General features: G+C 58.6%; 2 protein-coding genes across 2 annotated transcripts; both read left to right on the top strand.

The window, feature by feature from the left end:
* Positions 1–1,681: 1,681 nt before the first annotated feature.
* Positions 1,682–16,229, top strand: LOC132317513 (maestro heat-like repeat-containing protein family member 2B; the record flags this gene model as incomplete). Its single annotated transcript, XM_059821297.1, has 25 exons — positions 1,682–1,688; positions 3,560–3,633; positions 4,143–4,282; positions 4,981–5,103; positions 5,632–5,797; positions 6,200–6,298; positions 6,789–6,940; positions 7,330–7,473; positions 8,266–8,335; positions 8,447–8,560; positions 9,041–9,114; positions 9,456–9,575; positions 10,601–10,708; positions 10,904–11,063; positions 11,449–11,489; positions 11,776–11,917; positions 12,641–12,693; positions 13,133–13,240; positions 13,447–13,566; positions 13,752–13,874; positions 14,702–14,863; positions 15,090–15,212; positions 15,529–15,596; positions 15,959–16,094; positions 16,200–16,229. Coding segments are annotated over exons 2-25 (2,592 nt in total), but the record flags the coding sequence as incomplete, so codon positions are not given.
* A 31-nt stretch (positions 16,230–16,260) lies between these two features.
* On the top strand, positions 16,261–21,787 carry LOC132317512 (maestro heat-like repeat-containing protein family member 2B). Its single transcript, XM_059821296.1, has 11 exons — positions 16,261–16,295; positions 16,764–16,868; positions 17,094–17,217; positions 18,170–18,270; positions 18,701–18,853; positions 19,409–19,554; positions 19,802–19,964; positions 20,261–20,457; positions 21,073–21,210; positions 21,402–21,513; positions 21,669–21,787. The coding sequence occupies exons 1-11, from the start codon at positions 16,287–16,289 to the stop codon at positions 21,705–21,707; spliced, it is 1,287 nt and encodes a 428-aa protein (XP_059677279.1). The 5' UTR covers positions 16,261–16,286; the 3' UTR covers positions 21,708–21,787.
* The last annotated feature ends 4,489 nt before the right edge of the window (positions 21,788–26,276 follow it).

The following is a 26,276-nucleotide window of genomic DNA, read 5'->3' as shown; positions in this document are numbered from 1 at the left end:
GCAGAGCAGCTGAAGTCTCACAGGCATGGACAAACAGAAGGAAAGTACTTTGTAAGTCCCAGAAAAAGTGTATGATGGTGGTGGTACCAGGAAATGTACAGTAGGGGAAAAAGCAAAACAAGCAATGTGACGATAACAAGGATTTACTAGAGAGCAGGAAACTTCCACCACCATTTTCCCTCCCCATTCCAGCAACTGTCCCGAGATATCTGGGCACACGTCACGCGGCCGGAGCTGTGGCTGTGTGAAGTTGTCTCCGGACACTGGACAAGGCTTTCACCTGGTCGTGCATAAAAGCCTTGAGGCATCAGATGGTCTCCTGCCTGCCCTGTGTACCATATAAACTGTGAGGAAGCAAATCAGTAAGCTGCCAAACTTTTGGAAGAAGACACCTCTCCTGTCTCCTCCAGAGCTCTCCGACTAGGCTATGATGAGAACTTCAGCACCAACAGTCACAGTGAGATTCCACCTCAATTGGCTCTTACCTCCAGAAGACAGCAGAAAAGGTTGTTGATGCAGGAAACCACCAGACTCAATTCCAATGCAGCCAAGATTCACACTGCGATCAGTTGCCCCCCCCCCACCTCACAGGAATCCCTCAGCTCAGTCTCAAGCACACACAGCCCCATCTCCATCTCAGAAGAGATCTTTAAGCCCCCAAACAAACCACTGCCTCATCCCCACATGAGCGACCTGCCCTGATCCTCGTTCCTTTTCCCTCCATCCCTGGCTGTACCACACTGAAATGGTATTTCTTTCCCTCCTCACATAACCACACCATATCCAAACACAGTAATAATCCTGCATAGGAAAACCGTCTGCAGTGCCCAGGGACTGCTCTTCCCCAGTTGCAGCACAGTGCACCACAGTGTCATGGTGTCATCACTGATGTAGTGCTGCACACTATACAACAATCAGCAGAAAGCACAGGAGGTGTAAGTCTTTACAGACTATTTTTTCTCCCTCACATATTCCCTTTAAATCATCTCTTCAACTCTTCCCAATAAGTATGTAGCTTTTGAAGATAACAGCTTTATAACAGATTTGAAGAAGTGCTTTTCTCCAAAGCTTTTCTGCTGTTCATCTACATTAGGAAAAATGTCTTTACTGTGAGAATGGTGACACACTGGAATAAACTGCCCAGGGAAGTGGTGGAGTCACCCTCACTGGAGGTGTTCAAGGAACGTGTGGACGTGGCATTGCGGGACATGGCTTAATGGGCATGGCGGTGTGTGATGTGTGTTGGGTTTTTTTGTTTGTTTGTTTTTCTTTTTGTTGATGGTTGGACTTGATGATCTTAAAGGTCTTTTCCAGCCTTGGTGATTCTGTGATTCTGTGTGTGTGTGTGATTTGTTGCTCATGTAATAAAAGAGTAAGCAAGTGTACCTAATTCCTCCTAACATGGGCATGACCAGGGTCCCCCCACAGCCAAGGCCTAAAACTCACCACGGGGCGAAAGTGCGGGTGGATGGAGGAGTGGGTGGGTGCAGAGGCCGGACGGGCGTGGAGGCAGAAGGGGTCTCCAGCAGAAGCTGAGGGATGACTTTTCCCTGCTGTTGCAGCCACCTTTCTCCAGGAGCGGTCCGGGTCCTGGAAAGGCTGGAGCCGCATCAAGCAGGCTGGGACATATTCAAGCACGTCACTGAGACCAACAGGCAGCAGCAAGAGCTGCAGCGGCAGCCGCCCTGGTAAGTACCTCCAAACAGGGAAGGTGCTTCCCCCGGCTGCAGGGCCAGCCCGGGGCGGGGAAGAGGGGACTTCTCTGACACTCCTCGTGAGACAGAAGCAGGTTTTGGAGCCTGGCGTTGGACTGGAGTTCCCTGATGCCGGAGAGGGGCTTGCGGGGGACCTGGCTGGAGAGAGAGGGATCCCTCTGATGGCTGGCTCTGCCCTTTCCAACCCAGAGTCTGTCCTCCCTTTGCAGAGGCCTGGCACCAAGACGTCTTGCCCCGAGGGGGGAATACCTGTTTGGGACAGCCAAGGTCTCGCCCCACCTGACTCAGCCCCAGGCTGATTCGCTGCACGGAAGGCAGAAGGGGCAGTATGGAAGAGGAGCAACACAGTAACTGAGCTCTTGGGAACCTACTTGCAGAAGCCCCTCGCCGCTCCCGGCCCACCCGTGCGTAACCACACAGCATCACGCTGCGCCCCTGAAAGTAGGGCTGGGGCAGGGGAGGGCACCGGCCCGACCTGGACCCTCTCCACAGGCCACTTCTCCGCAGGCTGAGGGTGAGGCCACTTCTCCGCAGGCTGAGAGCCAGGCCCCCCCGCACCTGGGGGCTCCTACGCCTCAGCAGGAGCTGACGGCCGCAACCCCAGGCCCCCGCAGTCAGTGGCTCGGCCTGGTGCTGGTGTTACAGAACATCCTGAAACGCAGGGTCAAAGTAGTGTAAAAGGAATGGAAATAATGTGAAGAAGATACTTTGTAATGCGTGCACCTGGTATTTAGACATAAAATTACAGTTAAAAACTGTCTCCACTAACTAACAGTAAGGATTACCACAAGGACGAAGTCTAGGAAAATAGAATGGAGTGCCAAAACTGTTTTAAGGCTGACCTGCCTCATTGTCATGTGAAACCCACACGTCCTAGCTAGAAAATGCCCCCAACCCAAATAAGCCCCCTCCCCTCTGGGCATGCGTAGGGAATTGGAACTGTATCTGTAAGATGAAGTAAGAAAGGTACTAACCAATAGTTAGTTAAGGGGTAGGAGCAGTAGGCGTAACTAACTTTGTCACCTGTTTTAAATCCCTGTCATGATTTCAGCCCGGGGTGCATGCTGGCTGGAGAGATCCCCCACGCACCCGGTGCCGAATGAAGTAATGCCTGCTCTTTAATAGACCAGTGTGAAGGGGTTCCATTCCCGATTTCGGTGACACTGGCACTGAGGGAGGGAGCAGGAGGGCGCCCGACCGGGGCTGGGCTGGGCACCCTCCGCCTGTTCGTGCTGCGAGGCCTCAGGGCGAGGGCCCGGGCCTTCCCCTGAGAAGGCCCAGCACGGCCCGCAGGGCGGGATGGGCCAGGAGCAGCTGTGCCCCGAGGGCCCAGACAGGCTGGGCTGGGGCCCCCCATCAGTGCTGATGTTCTGGGCTGAAAATGGGAAAATGGGGAAAAACTTTGCCGTGCATGTTTACTGGAGGCTTGTGGCCTGATGCTCTCAGGCCCTGGGTGCCAGCGAGGCTTTGCCAGATGGCTGAGTAACGCTGTGCGGCTGTGAGCGGTGGCACAAAGTGCTCCGGTGGCCTCGGGTCCCTGGAGGGGGACGTGGATCGGGGACGGGGCTGGGAAGGGCTCTCGGGAGAAAGTCCTTGCTAGAACTGTTCGAGGACCATGAGTGAGTTCAAGTGATGGAGAATGGGGAAATCCTGCATTTCGGGGCCTGTGGAGATCCGCAGGGTGCTCCGTGTCTGGTCCCCGCCCCGCGGCGTGTCCCCAGCACGTGTCCCTGTGTCACAGCAGCCCTCTGTGACGCGATGCGCCCCGCACGGGTGTCACAGTGGGCAGGCTCTATATCTTCCCAAGGGGCTGGTGCTGCCCCAGTTTCTCATGGCATTCGCAGGAGGAGGACCCAGAGAGAGCAGTGCGTCCATCTGGGGGATCCTGCTGCCCTGAGGAGGATGAGAGCACTCAGAGGTGAGGCGGTGGTGGGGGGCTGGGGGCTGCTGCCTGCTGGGGCCTGCGTCGCCGTCACCTCTCATCCTGCTGCCAGGCACCTCCGAGAGGGCTCTGGCTCCATCCTCTCCCTGCCCTCCGTGGGGCAGCTGGGGACTGCTCAAAGACGACCTGGCCCGGCCAACTCTTGTCGGGGCTGCCCAGCCCCAGCCCTCCCAGCGCCTCCTTGCAGGGTCCCATGTCTATGTCCCGCCCAGCTCGGGGCCCCCGTGCTGGACTCGCTCTAGCGCATTGCTGCCATTCTGTCACTGGGAGCCCAGAATGGATCCAGTCCCCCAGTGTGGTATTCCCAGTGCGGTCTTCCCAGTGCCGCAGTGAGGGGAAGACTCCCTTCCCTTGTCCCAGTGACTGCCCTCTTGCCAGTACAGCCCAGCACGGGCTGTTAGTGCTGGGAGGGGCTGGGAAGATCCTCCCCCCTCCCTGGTGCAAAGCCCTGCAGCCAGCAAAATGATTTCTTTCTTTTCTTCCAGCTCTCTGCCCGTGCTTTGGTTCTCAGTCCAGACCTGCACATCCTGAGGATGGAGGCAGGGCAAAGAAGGCTGTCCCTAAAGCCGTCACTACCTTTGTGGCTAGTGGGGCTTCTCTGCTAAAGCGGCTGCAAGACCATGAGGTGAGACAAGGGGGCTCGAGGGCTCCCCTCCAAGCCCTTGACTTCCCCAGGTGCCGTGGCAGAGGGGGATCTCGCCTGATGGCACCTCTGCCCTCCTGCAGGCGCTTCGTCCCCAAGCGCCGATCCTGCTGCTCCAGCTGGACTAATGCCACTGCTCCCTCCCTCCTTTCCCTGGGAGCTTGCAGTGCTCTCCTGGACAAGGCAAAGCCTCTGGCATAAATCCCAGCATCTCTCCAGCACCTTTGCCCAAGTGCTCAAGGCCCCACCTTAGCTTTGGTTCCAGAACTGTCCCAGCGCCTGGGCTCCTGCCTGTGCGAGGGGAGCGACACTGTGCCCCAAGGTGCAGGGAGTTCATGGCTCCCCCTCCTCAGGGACTGGTCTCATTCCCACATCTTCCCCTTCCTCGCCTGGCACTGTCCGTCTGACCTCCACCATCCCCCATCCTCAGGACCAACTTCCTAGGCTCCCGCATGGCCTTTTACCCTGGTGGAATCAACCTCCCTGTCTGGCTCTCTGGTAGTGTTAGAGGTGCCGTGGAAGATCTTGCCGTTCCCCATGGCTGTCCTGACCGATGCCTGCAGCTCGTACCTCGTGCCCATGGCAGAGAGATGATTTGGGGGGCAGTAGGTCTCTCTCGTGGGTCCCTGGCAACGAGGGCAAAGCAAGTCCCATCACTCCTATGTGTGGTCTGTCCCCAGGGTGACCGAGTGGAGACATACCGGGAGCTGGAGAGCTTCTTGCAAGGAGACGATGGCAGTTTGCAGAGCGGTGTCGTGAACCGCCTGATAGCAGAGGTGTCCAGTGACATGCGAGCAGCCCAGGTGAGCTTGTTCTCTTTCAAGGCCGCCAAAGCAGCCTGCCTCTGGCCCTGGTTTTTGGGGAAATCCAGAGCAGCACAGAGATGTTCCTCAACTATTCAGACCCAGTGGAGGTCCGAAGGGGACTCCTCCTTATAGGGCATTTGAAGAGGAGATGCAGAGAGTAGTGCAGAGAGGTGGACGCGGGGCTGTTTCTAACTGAGCGAGAGCTGGGTTCAAGCTCACTTGAGGAACAGCCCTGGGAACCCAGCAGCCCCGTGGAGAGGCCCCAGGGGGTCCTTGAGTCTGTGACAGTTTGTTCCTGGCATCTCTGCAGAGAGGGAGAGAAGGCAGCAGCACAGGGCTGTGCTAGGGAAAAGCCTCCCTGGTCTCACCGGGGAGCTGCTCGCCTACCCCAGGGTACAAGAGGCAGCAGGCGCCCGGCCTGAGCAAACTGCCCCGTGGGGTCTTGCAGGTGAGGCAGGGGCGTTCAGCCTGTCCGAGTGCCTCAGCCTTTTTCTCGGGAGTGTTTAACTTGTGGCACTTTTTCAGGGTGTGACAGATGATGTGAAGATGGCTGCTAGCGACGTCCTGGTGGCTCTGGCCCGCTCCCGCTTCCACTTTGTCATGTCTGAGCTCCAGAGCCACCTGAAGGCCATGGGGAAGGTCCCTGATGAGATTGTGCTCCTCACCTTGGGCAAAATGGCCCGCAGCTACGGTACGGCACCCTGGGCCTCTTGGTTTGGGTAGGGGTCTGTGATAACGGGGAGAAAGCACCCTCCCCCTTCCTGAAGGCTCTGTGTTGAACTGGGGGGCTATGAAGTCGCCATGCCTCCTTGCTCTGTGCCAGGGCTGGCCGGCAGCTCTGCCTTACTAGCCCAGTCCTGGTTCCTGGAGGGTGGGAACCCACTGGAGACAAACCCGCAGGGTCTCTGCCCCGCACTGTCCTCCCCATTTCCCTAAAGGGCTTTCCTGTGTCCCCCTTGGGGAAGGCAGCCCTCCCCACACCCTCTGGCATGTCCCACATGGCCCAGCAGCCCCAGCCTTGCCAGGGATCGACCCCAGTCTCCCGTGTCTCTCACTGACCCTCTCGGTCCCTCTGTCCCTGCCTTCTCTGCAGCCCTGCGGTGCATCCCCTTCGTGGGAATGACGCTGCTTGCCCTGCGTGCCATGCTGAGCCGGGTGGGGAGTGGCCGGATCCTGCGCGCCGTCTGCAGTGGTGAGTGTCGGCTCCTTAGCTGGGGTCCCAGGGTCAGGGGCTGGGGTGGCCGTTGATGCCTCCATGTGATCTCAGAGGGAACATGGCAGGTGTCAGCCCACAGTGAGGTCAGGCCTTGGCGATCCCAAACCGCTGTGAGTGTGCAGAAGGAGCGGGAGAAGCCCCGGAGGTTTCTGTGGGTAGGACGTGACGGTGCTGCACAGGGGAACTCCTGGGTCCCTTCCCATGGCTTCTGTTCCCCTGTTTCCCCTGGGAAATACTGGAGGGGAACAGGCCATTGAGGAGGAAAAGGATGGGGAGGAGGAGAGAAACAGTGGGGTGTTTGAAACCAGACACCTCAAGGGCACAGCTTGGCCTCAGATGCAGATCTGGTCCTGGGCTGAGCCCTGCCGAGCCTGGGACCATCCTTAGAGCAGGCTTGGGTGAGGGTGCAAGGTACCGTCCCTGCTGCAGACTCTCACGTGCTGCCCTTCCCTTTCTCCTGGTGCAGTTCTGGAGCAATGGTCAAAAGGGGTCAATACATACTTCGGCAGCCGGGAGCAATGCCCCTTCCCTCGCAATGTGGAAGCGCAGCTCTGTGAAGACATTTACCCAGTCTTCCGTTACGCGCTGGTAAATTGGCTGGGCTGCGAGGAAGAAGAGGTAAGAAGTGCTGCTTTCCACGCCTGGGGCCACAGCAGGGATGTCCACGTTGGTGGGTCTGTCTGTGGCTGGTGGGGTGCGAGCAGAGGGGTGAGGGGAGGGAGCAGTCTGAATGAGAAAGCATCCCAGGCCGGGAGCCTGCTGTCACTGTGCCTGGGGCTGGAGGCTCTCTGGCAGGAAGCAGCTGAGTCCTGGGGCCTTTCTGCAGGGAGGGCTGGGGTGCGAGCGTGGGGAACTGCTCTCTCTCCTCTGGAGTGAGCCCTTCTGCTGCAGGGCAGAAGGGAAAGGGAAACCCCTCCCAGTGGGAAGGGCAGACTGGTGTGCAGGCGATGCTGAGTGCTAGGCAGACCTTCAGCCCTCCAAGCAGAGCCTCTCCCTTCCCTCTTCAGGACAAGCAGGCTGTGCTCAGGGCGGTGGCTGCCATGATGGAGGTCCTGCTGCGTGAGGAGCAGCACCGCGAGCATGCCTGGGAGCAGCTCCTCTGGCTGCTGCACCAATCTCAGGAGGTCCGAGACACCTCCCGGGTCAACAAGGTGAGGTGTTGCGCAGGGCCCGGCGTGGCTGCTGGGGTGGGTCTGCGCGAGTGCCACGAGGCACTGGGGAGCTGTGGGGTGCCAGGAGGAGCTGGGAAGGCCTTAGAGAAGGAACAGGGAGGGGGAGAGCAGAGGAGGCCTGAGACTTCCCCTCACTCTTTGGGCAAGAAAAGAGAAATGCAGGGAGGGGCCAGAAGGGAGGCAAGAATCCCCCGGGCTCGTCTTCTCAGGAAGGGAGGCATTGCCATCTCTGTAGGGCTCTGTGCATGGGAAGAGCTTTGCCCTAATGCCCAGGGCCGTGTCCAGTCCCGTCCAGTGAGGGCTGAGGTCTGATGAGTGGGAAGTGCCGGGAAACGGAGTTGTCAACAGCGGGCTCTGTTCAGAGGAAAGAGACCCTGCCGATGCTGCTCTGAGGGGAGGGCAAACAAGAAGCCCCATCCAGGAGGGTTTGTGGTTTTCCCTGGGAGCTGCTGTTAGGGACTCCCCTTCTCCCAGATGTGCCTTTAGGTAGCTTTAGCCTCCTCTTCCTCCCCCGTTGTCTCACAGACCTTCCTGCAGGCCAGGAACACGCCAGGATTTGTGAGACAGGTGCCACGTAGGTTCCTTAAGGCTGCAGGAGGCCTGATCCTGGCTGTTCGGAATGGGCCTGAGGGGCAGCCCTGTTCCCACAGTGATTTCCCTCTCAGCCAAGTCGCAGCAGGACTCTGGGAGAGGAGGGCAGAGAGCACCCTTTCTTTTCAGTCCCCCTCAATGCTGATGCAGATTTCTTTAAAACAGACCTTGTTCCCACAGCTCCCTGACGTGACCAAAGAGCCTGGCCTGGCCCCTAAGGCAGAACTTCCCCGCTGCATCGCGCTGCAGGGTAAGGCGAGGAGACTGGGCGATCCCCCGTCGTGCTGTGGCGGCTCTCTCCCTGTCCTCGGCAGTCAGAGGCAGCTGCCTGCTAGTGCAGAATGCGATTTCTTCCCTGCAGCACGAATATGCCCTGAGGAGACGGGCATGTTTCTGCACTCCCCGGAGAGCAGTGGGAGCAAGGCCGGTCGCGTGGCAGCCCTAGGCCTGCTGGGAGCGCTGGCCCACTCTGACGGTCAGTGCCATGGGCCAGGGACAGAAGGCAGGGGTTGGGGCTGCTGGGCTGAGAGCAGGAACGGGCTGAAAGCGGTGCACCTGCACCCAAAAGGAGCTGCAAAGAGCGGGTCCCCCAGCCGAGGTGACGCCCTGCGACAGGGCTCGAGCTCTCCTCTGGCAGTTAGAAATGGTGGCACACCAGGGATGATGCTCCAAGCTCAGTAACACGGGCAGGCTGGTGGGTGGGCGGGTGGGCTGGTGCACAGGAGCTGCTTGTACCCAAGTCATTTCTCACGTGCTCTGTGTTACCATATTACCATAGCTTTCAGTCCCTATAAAACAGCTGTGCCTCTGGAAATGGAGTCGCTCTGGCTATGCCGCTGCCTCCTGTGAAGTCAGAGTCAGGCCCCGCTTTTCTGTCCCGTTGGTGTGCGAAAAACTTGGAAGCTTCTGCCATTGGGGCTCTGCCTCAATGCACACCTCTCCATATCTCTTCCAGCACCTGCAGTGAAAGAGAAGCTGCCCCAGGTGATGGAGGCCATGGGGTCAGTGTGCAATGACCCCAGTGCCCAGGTGAGCTGGTTTGGGAAGGGACAGTGCCACCAGGGGAGGCAGAGGAAGCCTTTCCCTCAGGGCAGAGCTGGGGTGCCTGGGGAAGTGCCGGCACATTGCCCAGGCAGTGGGTGATGGCTCGTCCCCGGGGAGAGCTGGCAGAGTGGAGCGGGGAGGTCGCTGTGCTCTGTGGGGCAAATGCCCGTCCAGCCTGGTGCTAAAGCCCAGCCCTGATGGCAGGAGCGAAAGCTTCTGCCATGCGCTTGTCATCTCTCCGCAAGCCACAAAGGCTGCCCCCAAGCAAAGGCGGCTTCCCTTTGGATTTTGAACAGGAGGACCGTAACCACGCTCTCCCCTGGCAGGTGCGGAGGGCAGTTCTGGAGTTCATCCGGGAGCTGCTCAGCTCCGGCTCCCAGAGCTGCTGGGCATGGGATGTGGTGGGGCACATCTTCAGCGAGTTCAGCCGGACCTCAGGCAGACTGGTAAGGGCAGAGCAGGACACCTGGGGCTTCCAGCAGTGCCTGGCTTGCACTGAGAGCTTCTGCAGGCATCCTTGAGCATGGAGAGCTCCACGCTGCAGGGCCATCAGCGCCGGCGCTGCCATTGGAATGACCTGCAAATGGCTGTTCCTCGTCTGTGTGTGTGCTGATGTTGGTGGAGACGTCAGTGAATGATGAGGGTTTGCACCCGGGCGTGCCACCTGGGACTGTGGGGCTGCCTGCGCACCCCACAGGCTGAGCTGTGCCCACAGACACCTTCAGCAAAGCTGCCTTGCAAAGGGAGGGGTCTTCTAGGGACAGGACATCCTCCATCCTTAAGTGCTCACAGACAATCAGCAAAACACAGCCACTGCAGCCAGATGGGCCTGGCTAGAGGATCTTTCTGTGGTGTTCTCATACTCTGGCCCACCAAAGCATGCCCTGCCCATCCAATAGCAGTCTGGGGACCCGCATCCCTTCTGGCAAGGGGACAGGCCGTCTGGCAGTCCCTTTGGTGAGTGTTTCCAGCTGGGTGCCCAGGAGATGAAGGATGGGCATGGCTGAGCCTTTTGCTGACTTGCTGAGGATCTTCCCTCTGGCTAGAGCCTCCCTCCAACCAGGGGATCTGTGGGTGTTGCTTTGCTCCAGGGCTCGGGGAGGCTCTGCTTTGGGAGCAGGGCAAAGGAAAGAGCCAGCTTCTCCTCCACATCTGTCGGGCTGGGCGTGCTGCTGCCAGGGCTGGCATCGAGCACAGCCCTGCTGAAGGGCACGTTCCTCACCATGGCACGACAGCAGCATTTGGGCCCTGGGGGACCGTGCAGACAAGCAGTGTCTCTTTCTGCTCCCAGGCTTCCTAGTCCTTCCCAGGGTCTGGGAAGTGGTTCCCGAGCTGGGTCTGGCCATTTTTGTCCTCCTTCAGGAGGTCAGTGCTCCTGGGAGGTTGGCGCAGGAGCACTGGTGAGGCCATGCCTGAGCCTTGTCGGTCGGGAGCTGAGAGTAACAGGGGTTTTGCCAACTCTGTCTTACAGGTGGCAGGAGGCCTTTTTGCCTGGGTAACACCGGAGGAAGGAGCTCTTCGAGCCCTGTGTGTGGACATCCTGGGCTCGCTGGACGTCTCTCTGAGAGGGATGACCAAAGTAAGTCACCCTGTGCCCTGCTGCTGTGGCCACTTCTTGCCTTCAGGACATTTTTCTTCGTGCTTCCCCATGCTGTGAACCTCTTCCCTCACATGTGCTGAAGCACACAAGGCTCAGGGAAAAGCAGACTGTCACTTTTGTCTTCGAGCTGAATAGAAATGCTGATGTGGTGAATTGCCTGGTTCTTCTCTGCAGCTCCTGTGGCCGAGGCTGCTGCAGTACGTAGTGCCAGCCCAGTACAGCGGCATGCTGATCCCGCTCTCCCGCTGTCTCCGAGCCCTAGTTGAGAGACGGGAGCGCGCAGGGTGTGAAGAAGACGAGGAGGAGCCTGACGCCGTGGACTCCCAGGAGCGAGGTAGAAGCTAATGGGTTCAGCCAGGGGCTTGGCCAGTCTGTGTCTACATGCACCCTGCCAGCCCTCAGCAGAAGCCTGGGAGAACCAAAGGGCGGAGCCAGGCTCTGCTGCTGGGCACGAGGGGCTCTGCCCTGCATTGCCCCTTGCCCAGCGCAGAGGCCCGTCTCTCCTGCTCGCAGCACTCTCCTGGCGAGCCGGGGCTTGTTCCTGGCCATGTTGGAGCTGCCTTCGTCCCGTGCTGGGCAGCCCTGGGGATTTCTCCCGGGTCAGCGCCGTGGCAGCACAGCTGCTCTCAGCCCTCAGCCCTGTGTGGGGCATCGGAGGCGCGATGGGCACGGCATGGCAGGGGCTCGTTGGCTCACCTAGCCTTTCTTCCTCCCCACAGCCCGGCTGCCGGCTCCCCAGGCCCTGCTGGCTCGACTGCTGGTGAGTAGTGGGGCCCGGGGGAAAGAGCTTTTCTGGCCAGGGGTGGTGGGGGAGCCCAGGGCAGAGATGCTGTTGAGGCCCGTGCCGGGATCCCCCAAGGAGGAGGCAGTGTGCCTGAGACTGCCTGGGCCTGTCCGGTATCCCACTCCTTTCTTGGGGCTAGCAGCACCCCGGGTGCAGGAGCGGCATCGAGCTCCCTCCATCCCTCCATCCCTCCCTCCCTCCCTCCCGGGAAAAACTGCAGCTCTGGTGGCAGGAGTGACCCTTCTCTCCTGCCCTCGCCTAGGTGGTGGCAGCAGCTCCTCACAAGAGCGGCGAACGTGCAGTCGCTGCCTTGCAGCTGCTGCAGGCCCTGCATGGCAGGATACACCGAGCCTTGGGGGTGGTGTGGACTACCGAGATCCCCCTCCTGCTGCAGTACTTGGAAGGTAAAGTGCGGGTGGGGAGGGAGAGGCTGGGGGGAGGGAAGGGGGTCAGGAAAATGCAGCTTCCCAGCGTGACGGAGGAGAATTGTCCCCAGTTCCCCAGCACTTGCTCTGCAGCCTTTCCCCTTCCAGGGAGCCAAAGCTGAGGCTGGGGGCAGCCGTCCCCCAGTGTCGATTTGGCCCAGGGGATGGATGGGGCTGTTGATGTCCTTTTGGAGGGCAGGTCTTGGCGGCACCCCCATGTCCTGGCCGGGACGGTGTTTGGGGGAGGGACAGGACTGGTGCTCCTGGAGGGGGTGCAGCCCCTGGCTTTGGAGAACCAAGTTGCCAGGCCAGGCCAGGTTTGCAGCAGCTGTCCTTGGCAATAGCCTGGGAGAAGAGCTGCAAATGGGCAGAAAGCGGTGGGTCATTAAGGAGAAAATGTGTGTTGCCAATGCACGCTGGCACGCAGTGGTCGGAGTTGTTCTGGGAGCTGCAGTCAAGCAGTGGGGATCTGTTGTGGACAGCACGTCCTTGCCCAGCTTGAATCAGTGGCCCTGACAAATGTTCCTGGGATCCCTCCTGTGTCTTTGGCCTCACAAGGGCTTTGGTGTAGGTGCTTGTAGGCCCTTTCTAGCCTGATGGCCTGGGAATGTTGGGAGGTCTGACCGCAGAGGAGACCACAGGGCTCGTCTTTGGTGTGAGCTTAAATAGCAGCGACGGCTTTTGCTTCCTCTTGCTTTCTAGAGAAAACCAAGAGGTCCCTGGACTCTGCAGAGTGGGAGCATCGTGTGCTCAAGGTACAGCATCCTTGGGGGGTGTCACAAATAGAGGGGGAGAAGAGGGAACAGACAAAGTTGTGGGAGGAAGCTCGGGGCTGCCTGTGTAGGCAGCAGGAGTTGGGGGCACCTCCTGAGTGCCCTGTGCCTCCCCCCGCAGTAGGTGCCTGCCCGCTCAGAGGAGCTGCTGTCTGCGCACGTGCCACGGCTGATGGCTAATGCCCTCTATCGCTGTGGCACACGCCTTAGCACTGCCTCCTCCTCTATGTCTGGCATGCCGGGGAGCTCTCGCCTGAGGTGTTAGGAGAAGAGGGAGGCTGGTGAAAAGAGGGCTGGGTGGGGCAGGGGAAGAGTCTGCCGTTCCCAGTAGCTCCCCTCAGCAGTGTCCCGGGACATGCGAGCGTAGAAAGCATCCTGGCCAAGGGCAGGGGAACACTCGCTTCCTCTCTGTTCCCCACAGTTCCTGCGAGCGTCACTGGAGCCCATCGAGGACAGGGCCTGGACCATGGGCCTGAGCCAGGAGCTGAGCCAGCAGCTGGGCAGCTCTGCCCCCGGCTCCTGGGAGAAGGTGTGTCTCCTGCCCCGCGCCAGGGCTGGGGCTCTGCCCACGCAGGCGGTTTTCATTGCTTCCCCTTCTCTTGCCCCCAAAATGCACCTCCCTGGGCTACTCCAGTGGCTGGCTACCACCAGGGGTGGTCGGGTCTGTCTGGGGCCAGACCTTTCCTGACAGGTCGGTCCATGACCACATCTCGGACGTGGCCTCCTCTCTTGCAGCTTTTCCTGTACAAGGCCCTTGGGACAGTGCTGGCAGCTTGTCAGGATCTCAGACACGTCCAAGGGCAGGTGCTGAGGTTCCTGCAGGAGACAAACCCTGTGCAGCTGTCTGAAGCCCAGGTGAGGTGATGTTCCTGTCCTGCGCATCCCCTGCCTGTTCCTGGGGGAGAGGCAGGGCTGCTCCAGACCTCGATTTCCCCCTTGCTGCCATTTCCCCCTTGCCGCAATGTCCTGCCTGGCCGTTGTTGCTGGCCATGGCCGAGTGCCTGGGCTGGAGCCAACTCCCTGTTTCTCTGTGGTTGCAGGGAATGATTTCTGTTGTGTCCCACACGGCTGAGAGCCACTTCCATCTGGTCTTGGACACAGTGAACATGTTCTCCACCGCTTTCACCAGAGGCTGGTTTTATCAGACTTCCATGGGCTGGAAGGTAAAGGAGCCAGGGTTTCCCTGTTTGGCTTTCCTTTTTTGGCCTTCTTTCACTTCTACACCTGCAGCAGCCAAGTTGTGGCAGCTGCCTTGAGATAAGCATTCGTGTAAGAGCTAGCCGAGACCTCTGTTTCAGAGGGGACGTCCTGGCATTGGGGCCCCTGAGGTGTCTTTGGAGAGGAGGGGGTTTGACACCGGGTGGATCAGAGCCACCCAGCTGGGGCAGCTGCAGCGGTTGCTTGCTTGCAGCCACCTTGCCCCTGACTTAACTTCAGCAGGAGCTGGCGACAAGGGGGTGGGCACGGTGTGACACTCTGACCCTTCCCCAAAGCTGAGGGCCAAGAGCAGGAGCCTGGTGAAGTCTCACTGGCTCTGCTCCCCACCTGGGGGCTGTGGGGAAGCCTTTCAGGGCAGGGCAGGGCCCTACAGAGAGAGCGGTGCAGCCTGGCCTGGGGAGGTGAGCAGAGTGGGCTCATCTGCACCCCTGACGAGCACGGGCTGCGTGTCTGAGCAGGACCGTGACAGGCTCTGTCAGATACCTTTCCACAGAAAGGTTCCAGGCAGCTCCCCGACCTCTCAAATCAGTGGTAAAAGAGCCAGCAGTGTGTGCGATGCTGGCTGCACCTCATCCCCATCCCCATGCGAGATCCCAAGCTGTGGGATGGGAACAACTTCTGGCCTTGGAACTCGCAGCTCGAGGAGTGGCCTGGGGAGCTGCTGGGAGGTGCCCAGGGAAACAAGGAGCTGGTGAGGGTGCAGGGCAGGGCCTGCCGCAGGAGCCTGCCAGAGTCCCGGGGCTGACCTCTCAGGGCATCTCTGTTGACACAGGTCCAGCAGCAGCAGAAGATGGAGAGCGCCCAGGCCATTCGTGCTGCTCTGATGCGCACCTACAGCGGCATTGCACTGCGTGCCCCCAAGGAGCAGCTGCTCACCCGCGTGGATAAAGAAATCGTGGGCAACATCCTGTGGCTCTCCAGAGCTAAACAGAGGGTAGGAGCATGGGGCACACAGGGCAGGGATGCCTGGGTGTCCCAGCTTCAGCCCCTTGGGGCTGGGGTGCACCGAGGTGGACGGTCCCTTTCTAAAGATCTCCCAAGGAAGGGTTTGTCCTCAACGTCCAGATCCAGCCCCCCATGGGTTTCCCCTGCCCATGCTCTTCTTCCACCTCTCAGCCCTTCAAAGAGTTGAAGGGGTGCTTTGCTCTCTTTGGCCTCAGGACTTGCAGCTCAAGCTCGCCCTGGTGCAGAGCATCACCGAGGTCAGCTGTGCCATCCAGGCTGTGGGCAACTGCGGCAGCTTTGAGCTGTCCTTAAAGCAGGAGGCAACGTGGACCTTGCTGGTGAGTGCCTGTAGCCGGGGTGGTCGCACGGGGGAGTTTTGGGCTGTGCCATTGGACTCCTTACCCCAGAGGCACGATGGTCTCTGGGCTTCACGTGAGCTCCTGGAGCTGTGTCCGGAGCTGGTGGGGCTCTTGAGTGCTGGTGCTGGGTGGCTGTGGTTGGGGAGCAGGGGCCCTCCTGCGGTGCCTTTGGGGATGCGTGGGGGTGCCGGGGCAGTGTCTGCCCAGGCCTGGCAGCAGAGCCTGTCCCCAGGGGAGGCGGGAGGGCTGTCTCGTGCCCCTGCCAACTCTGTGCTTCTCTCTCTGGGACTTGCAGGACTGGATCAAGGGGGAGCCCTGGGACTCCCTGGTGTATGGAGTGTTCCAGGCCCTGGAGGAGTTGAGGTGAGGTCTGTTCCCCGGGCTGTGGGGACTCCCAGTGTGCCCCATCCCAGCTGGCTGGGGCAGCCCCAGTGGCCTTGAGCATGGGGCCGGGAGCTGCTGGGGCTGTGGAGTGGGAGGGTGTTCCCCATGTCGGGTGTCTCCCACAGGAAGGGAGCCCCCGAGGTTCCTTAACCTGGGGGCAGGGGTTTGCCTGCTGCCTGGGAGGAGGCAGGAATTGCTGGCGCTGAAGGCAGTGCTTGCTGGCGTGGGCGGGGGTGTGTTGGATTTGGGGCCCTCGATTAGGAGGAACCCAGATGTGGTTTGAGCCACTCTGGAGACAGTAAATCTCCTTTGTGTTTTCTCTTCCTTTTTCCTCTGGCCAGCAAGCTGAGGCCACCTCTGAGGCGGGAGGAAAATCACAAGCTGCTGGCAGTGTGCTGCCAGACTGTCTTGTCCTGTCCTTCCAAGGAGCAGATGAAAAAGGGCAGGAAGACAGTGAGGGCAGCTGTGAACATGCAGGTACCCGCTGGCCAGTGCCTGCCCACCCCTGGGTCAGGATCCCACCTCAGTGCGCCCCGGCAGCCCCCATGATGCAGAACCTCAGCTCTGCTTTCCTGCTTTCAGCTTCTGCACAGGAGATGCGTGGAAGATCTGGGCCATCTCCTAGAAGCCTTTCTGGAGGCAGAGGTGACCTCTGCCTGCTTTGATGACATGGTCCATGTGAGTAGCCGTGGGGCAAGAGGGAAAGTGTTTCAGGGGCAGAGAGTGGAGGCCTTAGAGGGTGTTAGGAGGTGGATACCTTTCCTGCGGGAATGTGGGGCTTTGGCTCCTTGCTCTGAGGCTGTGCGTCTGGCCGGGGCCAGGGGCTGAGCTGGGGGACGGGAGCGCCCGGCCACTGCAGCCTCAGGCCAGGCAGAGCAGTGGGCCCTGATGGAGGGAAAGCCCAGAGCCAGCCCTGAGCTGGCTGAGAGCAGCCTGGAGGAAGGCTGGAGTGGGGAGACGCTGGCAGTGTAGCAACAGCAGCCTCAGGGCAGAGGCAGCTGGAGGGAGCGAGGCAGTGGAGGCAGCAGTGCCAGTGCTCGGTGGGGCTGGGGTTGGCACTGGGAAGGGGCCAGAGAAGGAGGGAGTTGGAGAGGGATCTCCGGGAGAGAAAGATGCCTGTTGTGAGAGAGATGCACCCTGCCTCAGGTCCTGAAGGGCTGGCTCACCTCAGCCAACGAATGGGAGCGGGAGAGAGCCCTGCAGGTTTGTGCCCATGTGCTGGGAGCTTGCAAGGAGCGATTCGAGCTCATGGTGAGTAGAGCCCCCTCGCGTGCCCTGGCGCCCTTTTCCCACCATTCATGGCCCCAGAAGGGAACCCTGCCCAACTGGGTGCTGGGTTTTGGGGCTCCAGGGATTACGGGGCAGCCCTTCTGCCTGCCCCTCTGCCCGGTCGCTGCTCAGGGAGCAGGATGGGCGATAGAGGCGAGCGGGTGCTGGGGCTGCCTGCGACCCTTTTCCTGCTGCTCTCCCCTGCAGAGAGGACGTCCTTGCAAGCGGTTCGGCTCCCTGGTGGGATTGCTGGCAACTCTGACCAGCGACTGCCTGGCCACGTCCCGCCAGAGGGCATGGGTCTGCCTTGGCTACCTTCTCCAAATGCAAGGTAAGGAGAGTGGGCGCTTCCCAGCCTTGCTCAGCCTGATCCTCCCTCCCTTCCCGGCCTGGCACCACTGGGATCCTGCAGGGCCAGGCCCTGTCCCCAGGAGGGAAGCGGGAGGCAACGTGCTTGGCTGGTTTTGTGCCCCCACCCTGTTAGCCCTCTGCCTCCCTGGACATGTCAGGAAGGATCCCTGGGAGAGGGTCGCTGAGTCCCACCTCCGCAGCGCATGTGTGCAGTTGGTCAGGGCCATCCCCCACTGCTGTCTGAGAGCAGGACATTGCCACCAATGCTGGGGACTGTCCCCCTCCATGTCTGCCCCCCTCCATGTTCCAGGAGAGACAGAGGGTGGTCAGACAACTCGCTCTGATGAGGCCCCTGACATTCCAGAGGGTGCCTTCCCCCTTGCTCCCTGCCTTGAGCCTGGAGAGACAGGCAGCTCCCCAGGCAAACTATCCAAACTCATCGCCGCCAGGGAAGAACTCTCCTGCTGAGCACAAGAGAGGAAACCAATTTGCTGCCCAGAGCAAACTGGGCAGGGAAGAGGGATCTGAACTGCAGGCCCGGGGCGTGCCGCAAAGGGTTGTGTTTGAACCGTTTCCTCTTCAGGCAGCAGGGTCTGCCTGTGCTGAGGCAGTCACGGGGAGGTTTCCTGCCTCCCAGAGACAATGGTGGCCTGTGTGGGAACAGGGGACACAGCTGCTGGGATCAGAGGCCAGTAGCTGCTGAAACCCTGAAGCCCCAACAAATGGTTCGAGGAGGAAGAGGGCTCTTTCCAGCCCGGGATTTGTCAGCCATTTATCGGGCTCAGGAAATCCTGCTGCACCGAGTTCAGGAGGGCCCTGGGTTTCCCTGTGGCTTTCACTGCCACCCCCTGGGTTCTCCTTTAGCAGTATCTAGGGCCAGAGGTTGCCTTTCTGTGGGCGTGACTCCCCTTTTCTCCTGGTGTTTGTTCCAGCTAGGACCATGGAGGTGGTGCCTCAGGCAGATGAGATCAGGTGCCTTGGTGAGGAGCTGAACAGCCCAGACACCGTGCAGACCTGCGCCAAAATAGCAAAGGTAACTGGCCCCAAAAGAGCGGGGTGGGGGCCCAGCTCCTGGGCTCCTGCACATCTCCCTGCTCCCCTCCAGCATCCCTTGCTGTCTCCAGAGCAAGCTGTCCAGGATGGCTGTTGTTAGCAAGTAGCAGGAGGCTTTGAGACAAGACTGTCCTTCAGGCATGCTGGAGCAGATACCGTATATGTGTGCGTGTGTGATTGCTCTTGTCAGAATACAAATTTGGTACATAATAAGCAAACAACATGGGGGGCGACACTTCCCAATCGGGTAGCTGCATCAGATGTAAACAGCACTGTATGCATAGCAGGAGGAAAAAGTGATTGCCCCCTGCACGACTGCCGAACTAACAGTTCTGTCAAGTTTCCTTTCCATTCTGAATTGCTGGAGCAGAGCTGTGACGTGGTCTCTCTTGTTCCTGACTTCTCTCCAGGCTGTTTGCAAGTGCATCCCTCCAGCGCAGGCTACGGACTTTCTGACTGCGGTCCTGCCCAGCTTGCTGCACGTCACACCCACGTGTGTGAAGCCACTATGGAAGTGGGTGTTCATCTTCCTGGTGGAATGCAGGAAGGAAATAGTCCAGGAGGTAAAGGCGACCTTTTTCCCATTCGACTTTGTCTTTGCTCCTGTTGGCTGTTTAACGACACCCTGTGCAGTTGGCACAGGCTCAAGAAATGCCACCTGTGTGTCGAGCCAAGGGGCTGCTGAAGGAGTCAGGTGCCCTTGCAGAGGCCCTGCAAGGCGACTTCAGGGTCTCAAAGAGCGTGTTTGGTTTTGCTCTTGCATCACTACACACATGTGGGGAGAGTTCTTCAAGCGTTGGGTGTGAAACGTGCCCGTGTCCTCTGTGTGCACAAGGGCACGCAGCTGCTCGTACGGTTGGGCCCAGGCACATGCAGTGACTGAGTCTGTGCGTGTGAGCGCGTGCATGTGTGCGTACGTGTGCACAGTTGCCAAGAGCACACCCAGCTCCAGACGTGAGCCAGGGCCAGGCAGGGTGGAAGGGGTGAGGTTTCAAGCTAGGTCTGGACCCTGTGTCACGGGAGCAGGCACTGGTCCTGTGCTGAATGACTGTGTCTGGGCCCCGCAGGAGGGGGTAAAGGATGCACCGAGCCCTTCTTTCTCCTCCATTTCCATTCAGGTGCCAAAAATCCTGAAGACCCTTTGCACCTACATGCGGCAGAGCACCCACAGGCCCTTCCTGCTCTGGGCCGTGTTTCTCCTCGCCCACTTTCACCAGGAGCCCGTCATCAGCAGTCTCCTCCGGAAAGGTCTGCCCATGGACAGGTACGTGCACCAGCCACTTCCCCACTGTAGTCAAACAGAGACCCCACAGCTTGCGTGCACTGGGGTGGCCCAGTTAAGAAGCAGGTCTTTTTTCTGCCTGAGCTGTCTTGAGTGTTGCAAGACTGCGTGCTTGTGTCTCTGCCGTGACTGGGGCGTTGTAAGCCCCATTGCAGAGGAGGAGAAGGTTTGAGGGCACTGCAGGACTGCGAAGATACGGGCTCAGGGGTGAACATCTGTTCCCTTGCAGTGACACGGTGGAGCTGTGGAGGAGCCTGGGGAGAAGCACCATTGGGATTCAGGTCCTGAGGTGCTTAGTGGAGAAACTAAACAGAGCACGAAACAACTGCCTGGGGACCAACTCCTCCGCCTGTGAGTGGCACAACCATGAGACTGCTCTGGAGACTTTGATGGTACGTTCAATGGCAGACACGTTTCTGTAGCTTTGCATCTGCTTTGTAACTCCTGCTTCGGAAAAGGGGGAGTCAGGTGCCCTTTGCAGATGCCCCTGGAGACTCCCAGGGCGCTGTGCTGGGCCAGCCTCAAGCAGTGTGGGGAGCTGGGACAGTGTTGTGCTCCTGAGCCACAAGGCTGTCGCAGAAGTGACAATTGCGGACAGTAACCCCCCTGCCCCAGGCAGGCAGGGGAACCAGGCTGGTGGGAAAAGGCCTTGCCTGAAGAGGGGCTTCTTGGTCACGGTTCTCTGCAGATCACCCGTGCCATCTCCGAAGTGGTGCTTGCCCTGAGGAGCACAGAGGAGCTCAGGCAGCTGCTTCCCCACCTCCTTCCCAGCCTCCTGAGGTGGGCCAGCGAAACCCTGGGCGAGGAGCGGCTGCTTTCCCCCCTGGGAGAAGGCGGAAGACAACTGTTCCTCAAGGGCCAGGTGCTTGAGGAGAAGCCGTGCAGGTAAGGAGCCGAAGGGGCAGATGGAGGGGCTGGCTTCGGTTCCCCTCGCCAAGGCACGTGCCTTTGTGGGGTTGAGGGAGGGCTTTGCCTGCCCCGCTTCCTAGATGAGCAAACTGCTCGTCGTGGTTGGGTTTACTTCTGCTCCTTCATGGGGAAACTCCAGCTCCCAGGCAGGAAGGTCTGAGGCAGCTCGTGCTGTGGACGGCTGTCATCTTGCCTTCTGCATACCCTTGCATGCACGATAGCTTTGCACTCCCTCAGCGGACCCCCACCGGGGGGGAGCGTGACTCTTGCGGGCAATGGCATCATTCTTCACAAAATGCTGGTGGGAAGAGGTATTAGGTGTTGCCTTGGTTCTCTAGCATGGAGTCAGTCCAGGGGCGTGGAGTTTCTTCTGCTTCAGTGGGTTTGGGGCATGATGAAAATGCCAGTGTCGTTAGCTGCAGTCTACGAAGCATCATTCCCGGGGTATTTAGCTCTGCTAAAGAGAAATCTTCCCCTAAACTGCAGTGATTTGATCTTTCTTTGGTTTTGTGGTGCTGCTGCTGTTTTGATTTTTTTCTTGTTTTGTTTGACTGTGTTTTGACTGGGTTTGTGTTTTGTTTCTTTTGCCAGGGTTTTCCTTATGGCTTTAGAGTTGGTGCTAGGCAAATGCATGGCAGAGAAGTGGATGCGGCTGCTCATGAATCGGGCAGCGTGGGCTCTCCTTGAAGACCCCCTGACCCATTCTGATGGGGTGCGTCTCCTGACCAGGTAAGAGCCCCAGGGATGCACGTGGCTGCCTCCTGCGGGGCTGTGCCCAGGGAAATGCCTGCAGGACCCTTCCAGCATGCCTGGGAAGCCGTCCTGAGCTGAAGAATAGTATCTGCATTGGTGTACATGAATTTTGGCAACCTGGCCTTCCTGGGTAACTGTGTGTCCCTCGCTTGTGCTCCCTTGCACAGCGTCCTGGTCCATGCTGGGCTTCTATCACCCTGTCTGAAGCAGACCCTCTTCCCATGGCTGGATTCCTGCTCAGTTAAGCTGCGGGTGACAGCTACAGCCTTCTTTGCTGAGGTAAGGCAGGGGGTGGGGAAGGAAGGGTTCAGAGGGTTTTAGTGAGATCCGGCTCCTTGGGACGTCTGTTTTTGTGGGAAGATCCCTGGAGCGGAGCAGACAGGGGAGCGCCTGGCCAGGACCAGGTCCCCACAGCACTGCCTGTGTCCTTCCAGCTCTCTTGGGACTGCAGCACAACAAGGACCCGCGAGTGAAGCAGGCACTAGAGGAGTCTCTGCACGATACCTGTCCCCAGCCAGCACCAAGGAGTTAATTAAATAAAGCTCAGCACAAGATGCCTAAAGGGCAGTGTATCTTTTTTCCCCCGATGGCACCCTTGTGCTTGGCGGGACCACATGTGGGTGACACCGAGGCTGGGGGCTGCCAGCTGCATGGCCCCTCCCGGATCTTCGTGGGCTGGGCACAACGCAGTCATGCCGGGACAGACCCCAGAGCAGGGGTCTCCCCATGGGGTCCTGGGGCCTTGCCTCCCACTGCCCATGGGGATCCCCTTGCCACCCCTCCCACCACGGCACGACCACCCCTGGCACCAGCAAGGGCTGGCGCAGGGAACAGCCCAGGAGAGCCCTGACCATACCACCACAGCAGGCTTTGCCCTCCCCGGTGTCCTGCCATGCTGGGCCCCCCCACAGCACTTGCCCAGGGACACAGTGGGGGGGTATCAGGGGAAAAGGGGGGCACTGGGGGGAGTAGGGGGCACTGGAGGATGGGTGGGGAGAACCAAGGGAGGCACAGCAGTTTAGAGGGGTGTGGTCAGGGGGCAGAAGGGGGGCACTGGGGGACAAGTAGGGAATGTCGGGGGATCTTAAAGGGTCAGCTATGGCTCAGGGGCTGAGCAGAGGGACAGAGTGTAGCAGAGGGCTCTGGCTGGCCCATCGGACCCCTGCCCACTAACACAGGCCCCACTGGTGCTGGTCCCCAGCCCCGGCGGGCCTGGGCACATCTGCGTGGGGCAGGGGCAGCTCCACACAGGGAGCCCACCAGCAGAGATGCAGTTTCATCCCTCAGGCTGCTGGGCACCCTGGCCCCGCTGTGAGCCCATGTAAGCCTCTGGTCCCCTGTCCCGGGGGTCCCACCATCCGTGTGTTCCTAACTGAAGACCCTGCAAAGATTGCTCAAACACGTGCTCCTGCCTTGCACAGTCACGTTCCTTGACAGAGGTGGGGCTGGAGCTGGAAGAGGGAGTCGAGCCCCTGACTGGGTGGAACACCAGGCCTGGGGAGGGTCCTGCTGTGGAGGGGGCACCAGCAAGGGCCGAGGTGCTGGGGGTTTCCCTGGGCACCAGCAGTGCTGAGGGCTCTGGTAATCCTGGGAGGTGAGTGTGCCAGGCACGGGGCAAGCGACTGAGCTGGACCTTCTCCAGCAGCAGGCATTTGTATGAGGGGGGCTCAGAGGGACCCCTGTCCTGCCCCACTGCTGCAGGTCAGTCTGAGGCACGTGTGAGCCCTGGCTCCCTGCACATCGGGCTTTGCGCTGCCCTCAAACGGTCTGAGCCTCCTCCCAACCCCACAGAGCTGCTCAGCCCTGCCGGTAACTCCTATTTCCCCCTGACTTGCCGCTCGCACGGACCAGACGCCTTGGTTCAGCTGCATCTCCTGAAAGAAAGCAAAGGACCAAGAAGCCAGAGACATGGGGAGAGAGGTCCCTGCAGAGTGGAGTCCCTGGAGATCATCCCTGGGCGTAACCAGAGAGGAGCAGACTAAGCCATGGAAGAGGCTTCTCACTTTATTAAAGTAACCTTCCTCCACACTGCAAGAGGACAGGCGAGGAGAGCAGAGTCCAGATGCATGGACCTGCACACGTTTGCTCTTGAACGGGGCTGGCTCGTGGGGGTGCAGCCTCCAAGACACTAAAACAGAGTGGCTGAAACCGACGGCACAGCACGTCTCACCCAAAGCCAGGACAGAAAGCCTGCACCCAGCTGCCCAAACCCCCCAGATGTGAACTGAGGCTCCTGCCCCAGACCAGAACATGGCCAGACAGACCGGGCAGGAGGTAGAGCTGCATTTACAGCACGGCCGCTCGGCTGCAAAGACCCGCTCCACCTGAGATCGTAACAGAGGCAGGCTGGCTGCTGCTCACACTTTGAGCAGGGGAGGTATTGATTGCCAACGACAACAACTCCACATCTGTCAAAGGCCACGACCCTGCCGTCAGCTGGGGAAAGATGGCCCAGACGGCCGGACAGGCTCCTCGGCTGGGTCCCTTACTGACCTTGCTGCACCTCCAGAACAAGAACCTTGTGCCGCATTGTTGCTGCGACCGGAATTGCCATCTCTAAGGTAGGAACTCAGCTGCAGGGCTTAGAAATGAAGAAGTAAACAAAGCTTGCCTCCATTTCCACCATGCACCACTCCTGTTCTGAAGCACGGTGTCTGCCATCTCAAATTACATCTCCCTGCAAACAGGCCCATCTCCCAGCAATAGGGCCAAGACAGGGTTATTTGCTGTCACAAATGTGATACTGTCACTTACGCTTATCTTACAAATGCACGCTCAATTACTCTTGGACAGAGATTGTAACGCTCAACGAGCAGATGCAGAATGATAGAATAAACTGATCTGTGCTATGAGGGTGTATATGCACAGCGCGGGAGCAGATTACCAACCGGTAAGATCTTCCTGACAGAGATTTTATATTCTGCAAAGCTTAAGCTTTTTGTGGGAAAGTTTTGTATTTGCGAGAAAATCATTAGACTTTCACCAATCAGAAATACTTGACACAGTAGCTCCAACTCAAATTACTTCCTTTCCTGAAACACCTTGAAAAATTTCATATCAAGTCTCATGAAAAAGTGGAGTTTTTTTCCCAAATCACCTCCATCGCCTTATGAAAAATAGACTTTTGGCTCAGACCCACCGCTGTGGGCCAGGCCAGCTGCAGGGCTTGCAACACACAAACCTGCACAGCCTTTCCCTCGGACACTGCCGCAGGGACCCTCACGCAGGTGGTAACAGGGAGGAAAGTACAGCCTGGGGTCAGGAGGGGAAAGCCTGAGAGGGAAGCAAGTGTGCCACAAACCAAAATATGTCTTTAATGTTGTAGTGACTCACCAATGTTGAAAAACATCAAAACTGAGGCATAACACAGAGCGCTCTGATTTCAGGAGAACCAGATTATTTGTAAATTAATTTCCACCGTGAAAATTTTCAACCTTAACATGTGGGGTTTGGGAAACCTTCCCCAGGAAAACTCCAGGAGAGGAAACATAATTTTCCACCCCTTCTACTCCATCCAGAACAGCCCTGAATGAGGAAGCTGGACATCACTTCAGCAATTTCTGCAACCACTTGCAAGAACACTGGGTATTCTTCAAACCACAGTTACGGCAACACGGTCTTCGGGATGGGTCTTAAACTTCAGGAAACAAGGTGGGAAGTCTGAACCAAAAAGGTAAATAAGGAAAAGCCTTGGGGATGAAGTCACTAGGCTGCCTCAGCATTGCCTGGAGCAGCTCCACACGGGGACCAGCCCCACATTGGTTTTACATGGGCAGGATAGGACAAATTCATTTTAATACATACTAACTAATTAGTATGAAAGCAGATTCTCCCACACGCTGGGAGCCCAACTGTGCCTCCCCAATGCCGCACCTTAGGAAGACGGACGAGCACTTCCCTGTTTCTCATCCTCTCAAGAACAACCTTCTGCAAGATGCTAAAGCCCACGACATCCCGTCACCAGAAGACAGGAATAACAAGTTCCCTGTCCATGGACTGAGACGTTGCCTGTTCGCGCTGCCCGCCGTTCACGTTGCTGCCCCTGTGCACTCGCACCTCTAACACACGTTCTTAAGAGAGAGGCTGTAGCCCTGGCTTCCAAGGGAATTATGAAGTCAGGGGCGAGGAGTGACAGCTCCAGTGTCACTGGCAAGTCACCCCTTCTGACACTAGAGGAGCAGCACATTACAGCTCCGGGAGCAGTGGGGAGGATCTCTTGCTGAATGGATTAATGCAGCACGAGGTGTTGCAAATCCCCTGAGCCCTTCCTCACTCCCTCCACTCTTTTGTCTCTCCCCTCCTCTCTTCATTCACAATCACCTCCACATTAGTAACAAGCGAGTTGGAAGGCCAGTACGAAAATTTCGGAGCAGACCAAAATCCAAATGCGCTTTTGCCCATGATATTCTACCACTCCTCCGACTTACCTAGTCCTGTCCCAGCTTCTGCTCTTTTACTTGCTTTTCTCCAAAACAGAGGCATATCACATCCTGGAGAGGGGGGAAACACCCCAAACAACAACAACAAAAAAGGTTTATTAAAGAAAGATCAAAAATTAGGTGGGAGGTACAGTGCATAACAGACCTTTCAGGAGGAGGACTTCCAGGGAGAGTTTTCTGCCCACAAAGCACCAGCGCCCCTGGGAAGAAAACTGATCAAAACTGCAGCCACTGAAGACCCTCTATCCCCTCCTCTGTTCTTACTCTATTTGATAATCGGTTGATTACTGGTCGGATTCCTTCCCTACTTTCAGTTCTGAGGGGATATTGCTTAATTCTTACAGGCCGCGCCCCTGATTTGAGCCTGACCATTACTGGGGAGGCATTTTTCGCTTTTCCTGGTATTTCTGAGGCCCATACCCCTGGATATACTTGGTTCTGGATTTCCTCAGGTACTTCTGAGCTAACAGGAGTATCTCTGAGGGCCAGACTCAGAAGTTCAATTAGCTGGTCATCCCCACTCGAAGTTCTATTTTTCCTTTCTCAAATTTTATCTCCACTTTTAGTTGTTCCAATAAGTCTCGCCCCAACAGAGGTTTTGGT

The sequence above is a fragment of the Gavia stellata genome, chromosome 9, assembly GCF_030936135.1.
Source record: "Gavia stellata isolate bGavSte3 chromosome 9, bGavSte3.hap2, whole genome shotgun sequence".
Taxonomy (NCBI): Eukaryota; Metazoa; Chordata; class Aves; order Gaviiformes; family Gaviidae; genus Gavia; species Gavia stellata.
The sequence above is the reverse complement of the archived record's forward strand: the minus strand, read 5'-3'. Positions and strand labels throughout refer to the sequence as shown.

Coding starts and splice junctions, on each gene's coding strand:
- LOC132317512 (XM_059821296.1), top strand. Junction 21,211..21,401: donor GGGGTGCGTCTCCTGACCAG/GTAAGAGCCCCA, acceptor TCCCTTGCACAG/CGTCCTGGTCCATGCTGGGC. Junction 21,514..21,668: donor CTACAGCCTTCTTTGCTGAG/GTAAGGCAGGGG, acceptor GTGTCCTTCCAG/CTCTCTTGGGACTGCAGCAC.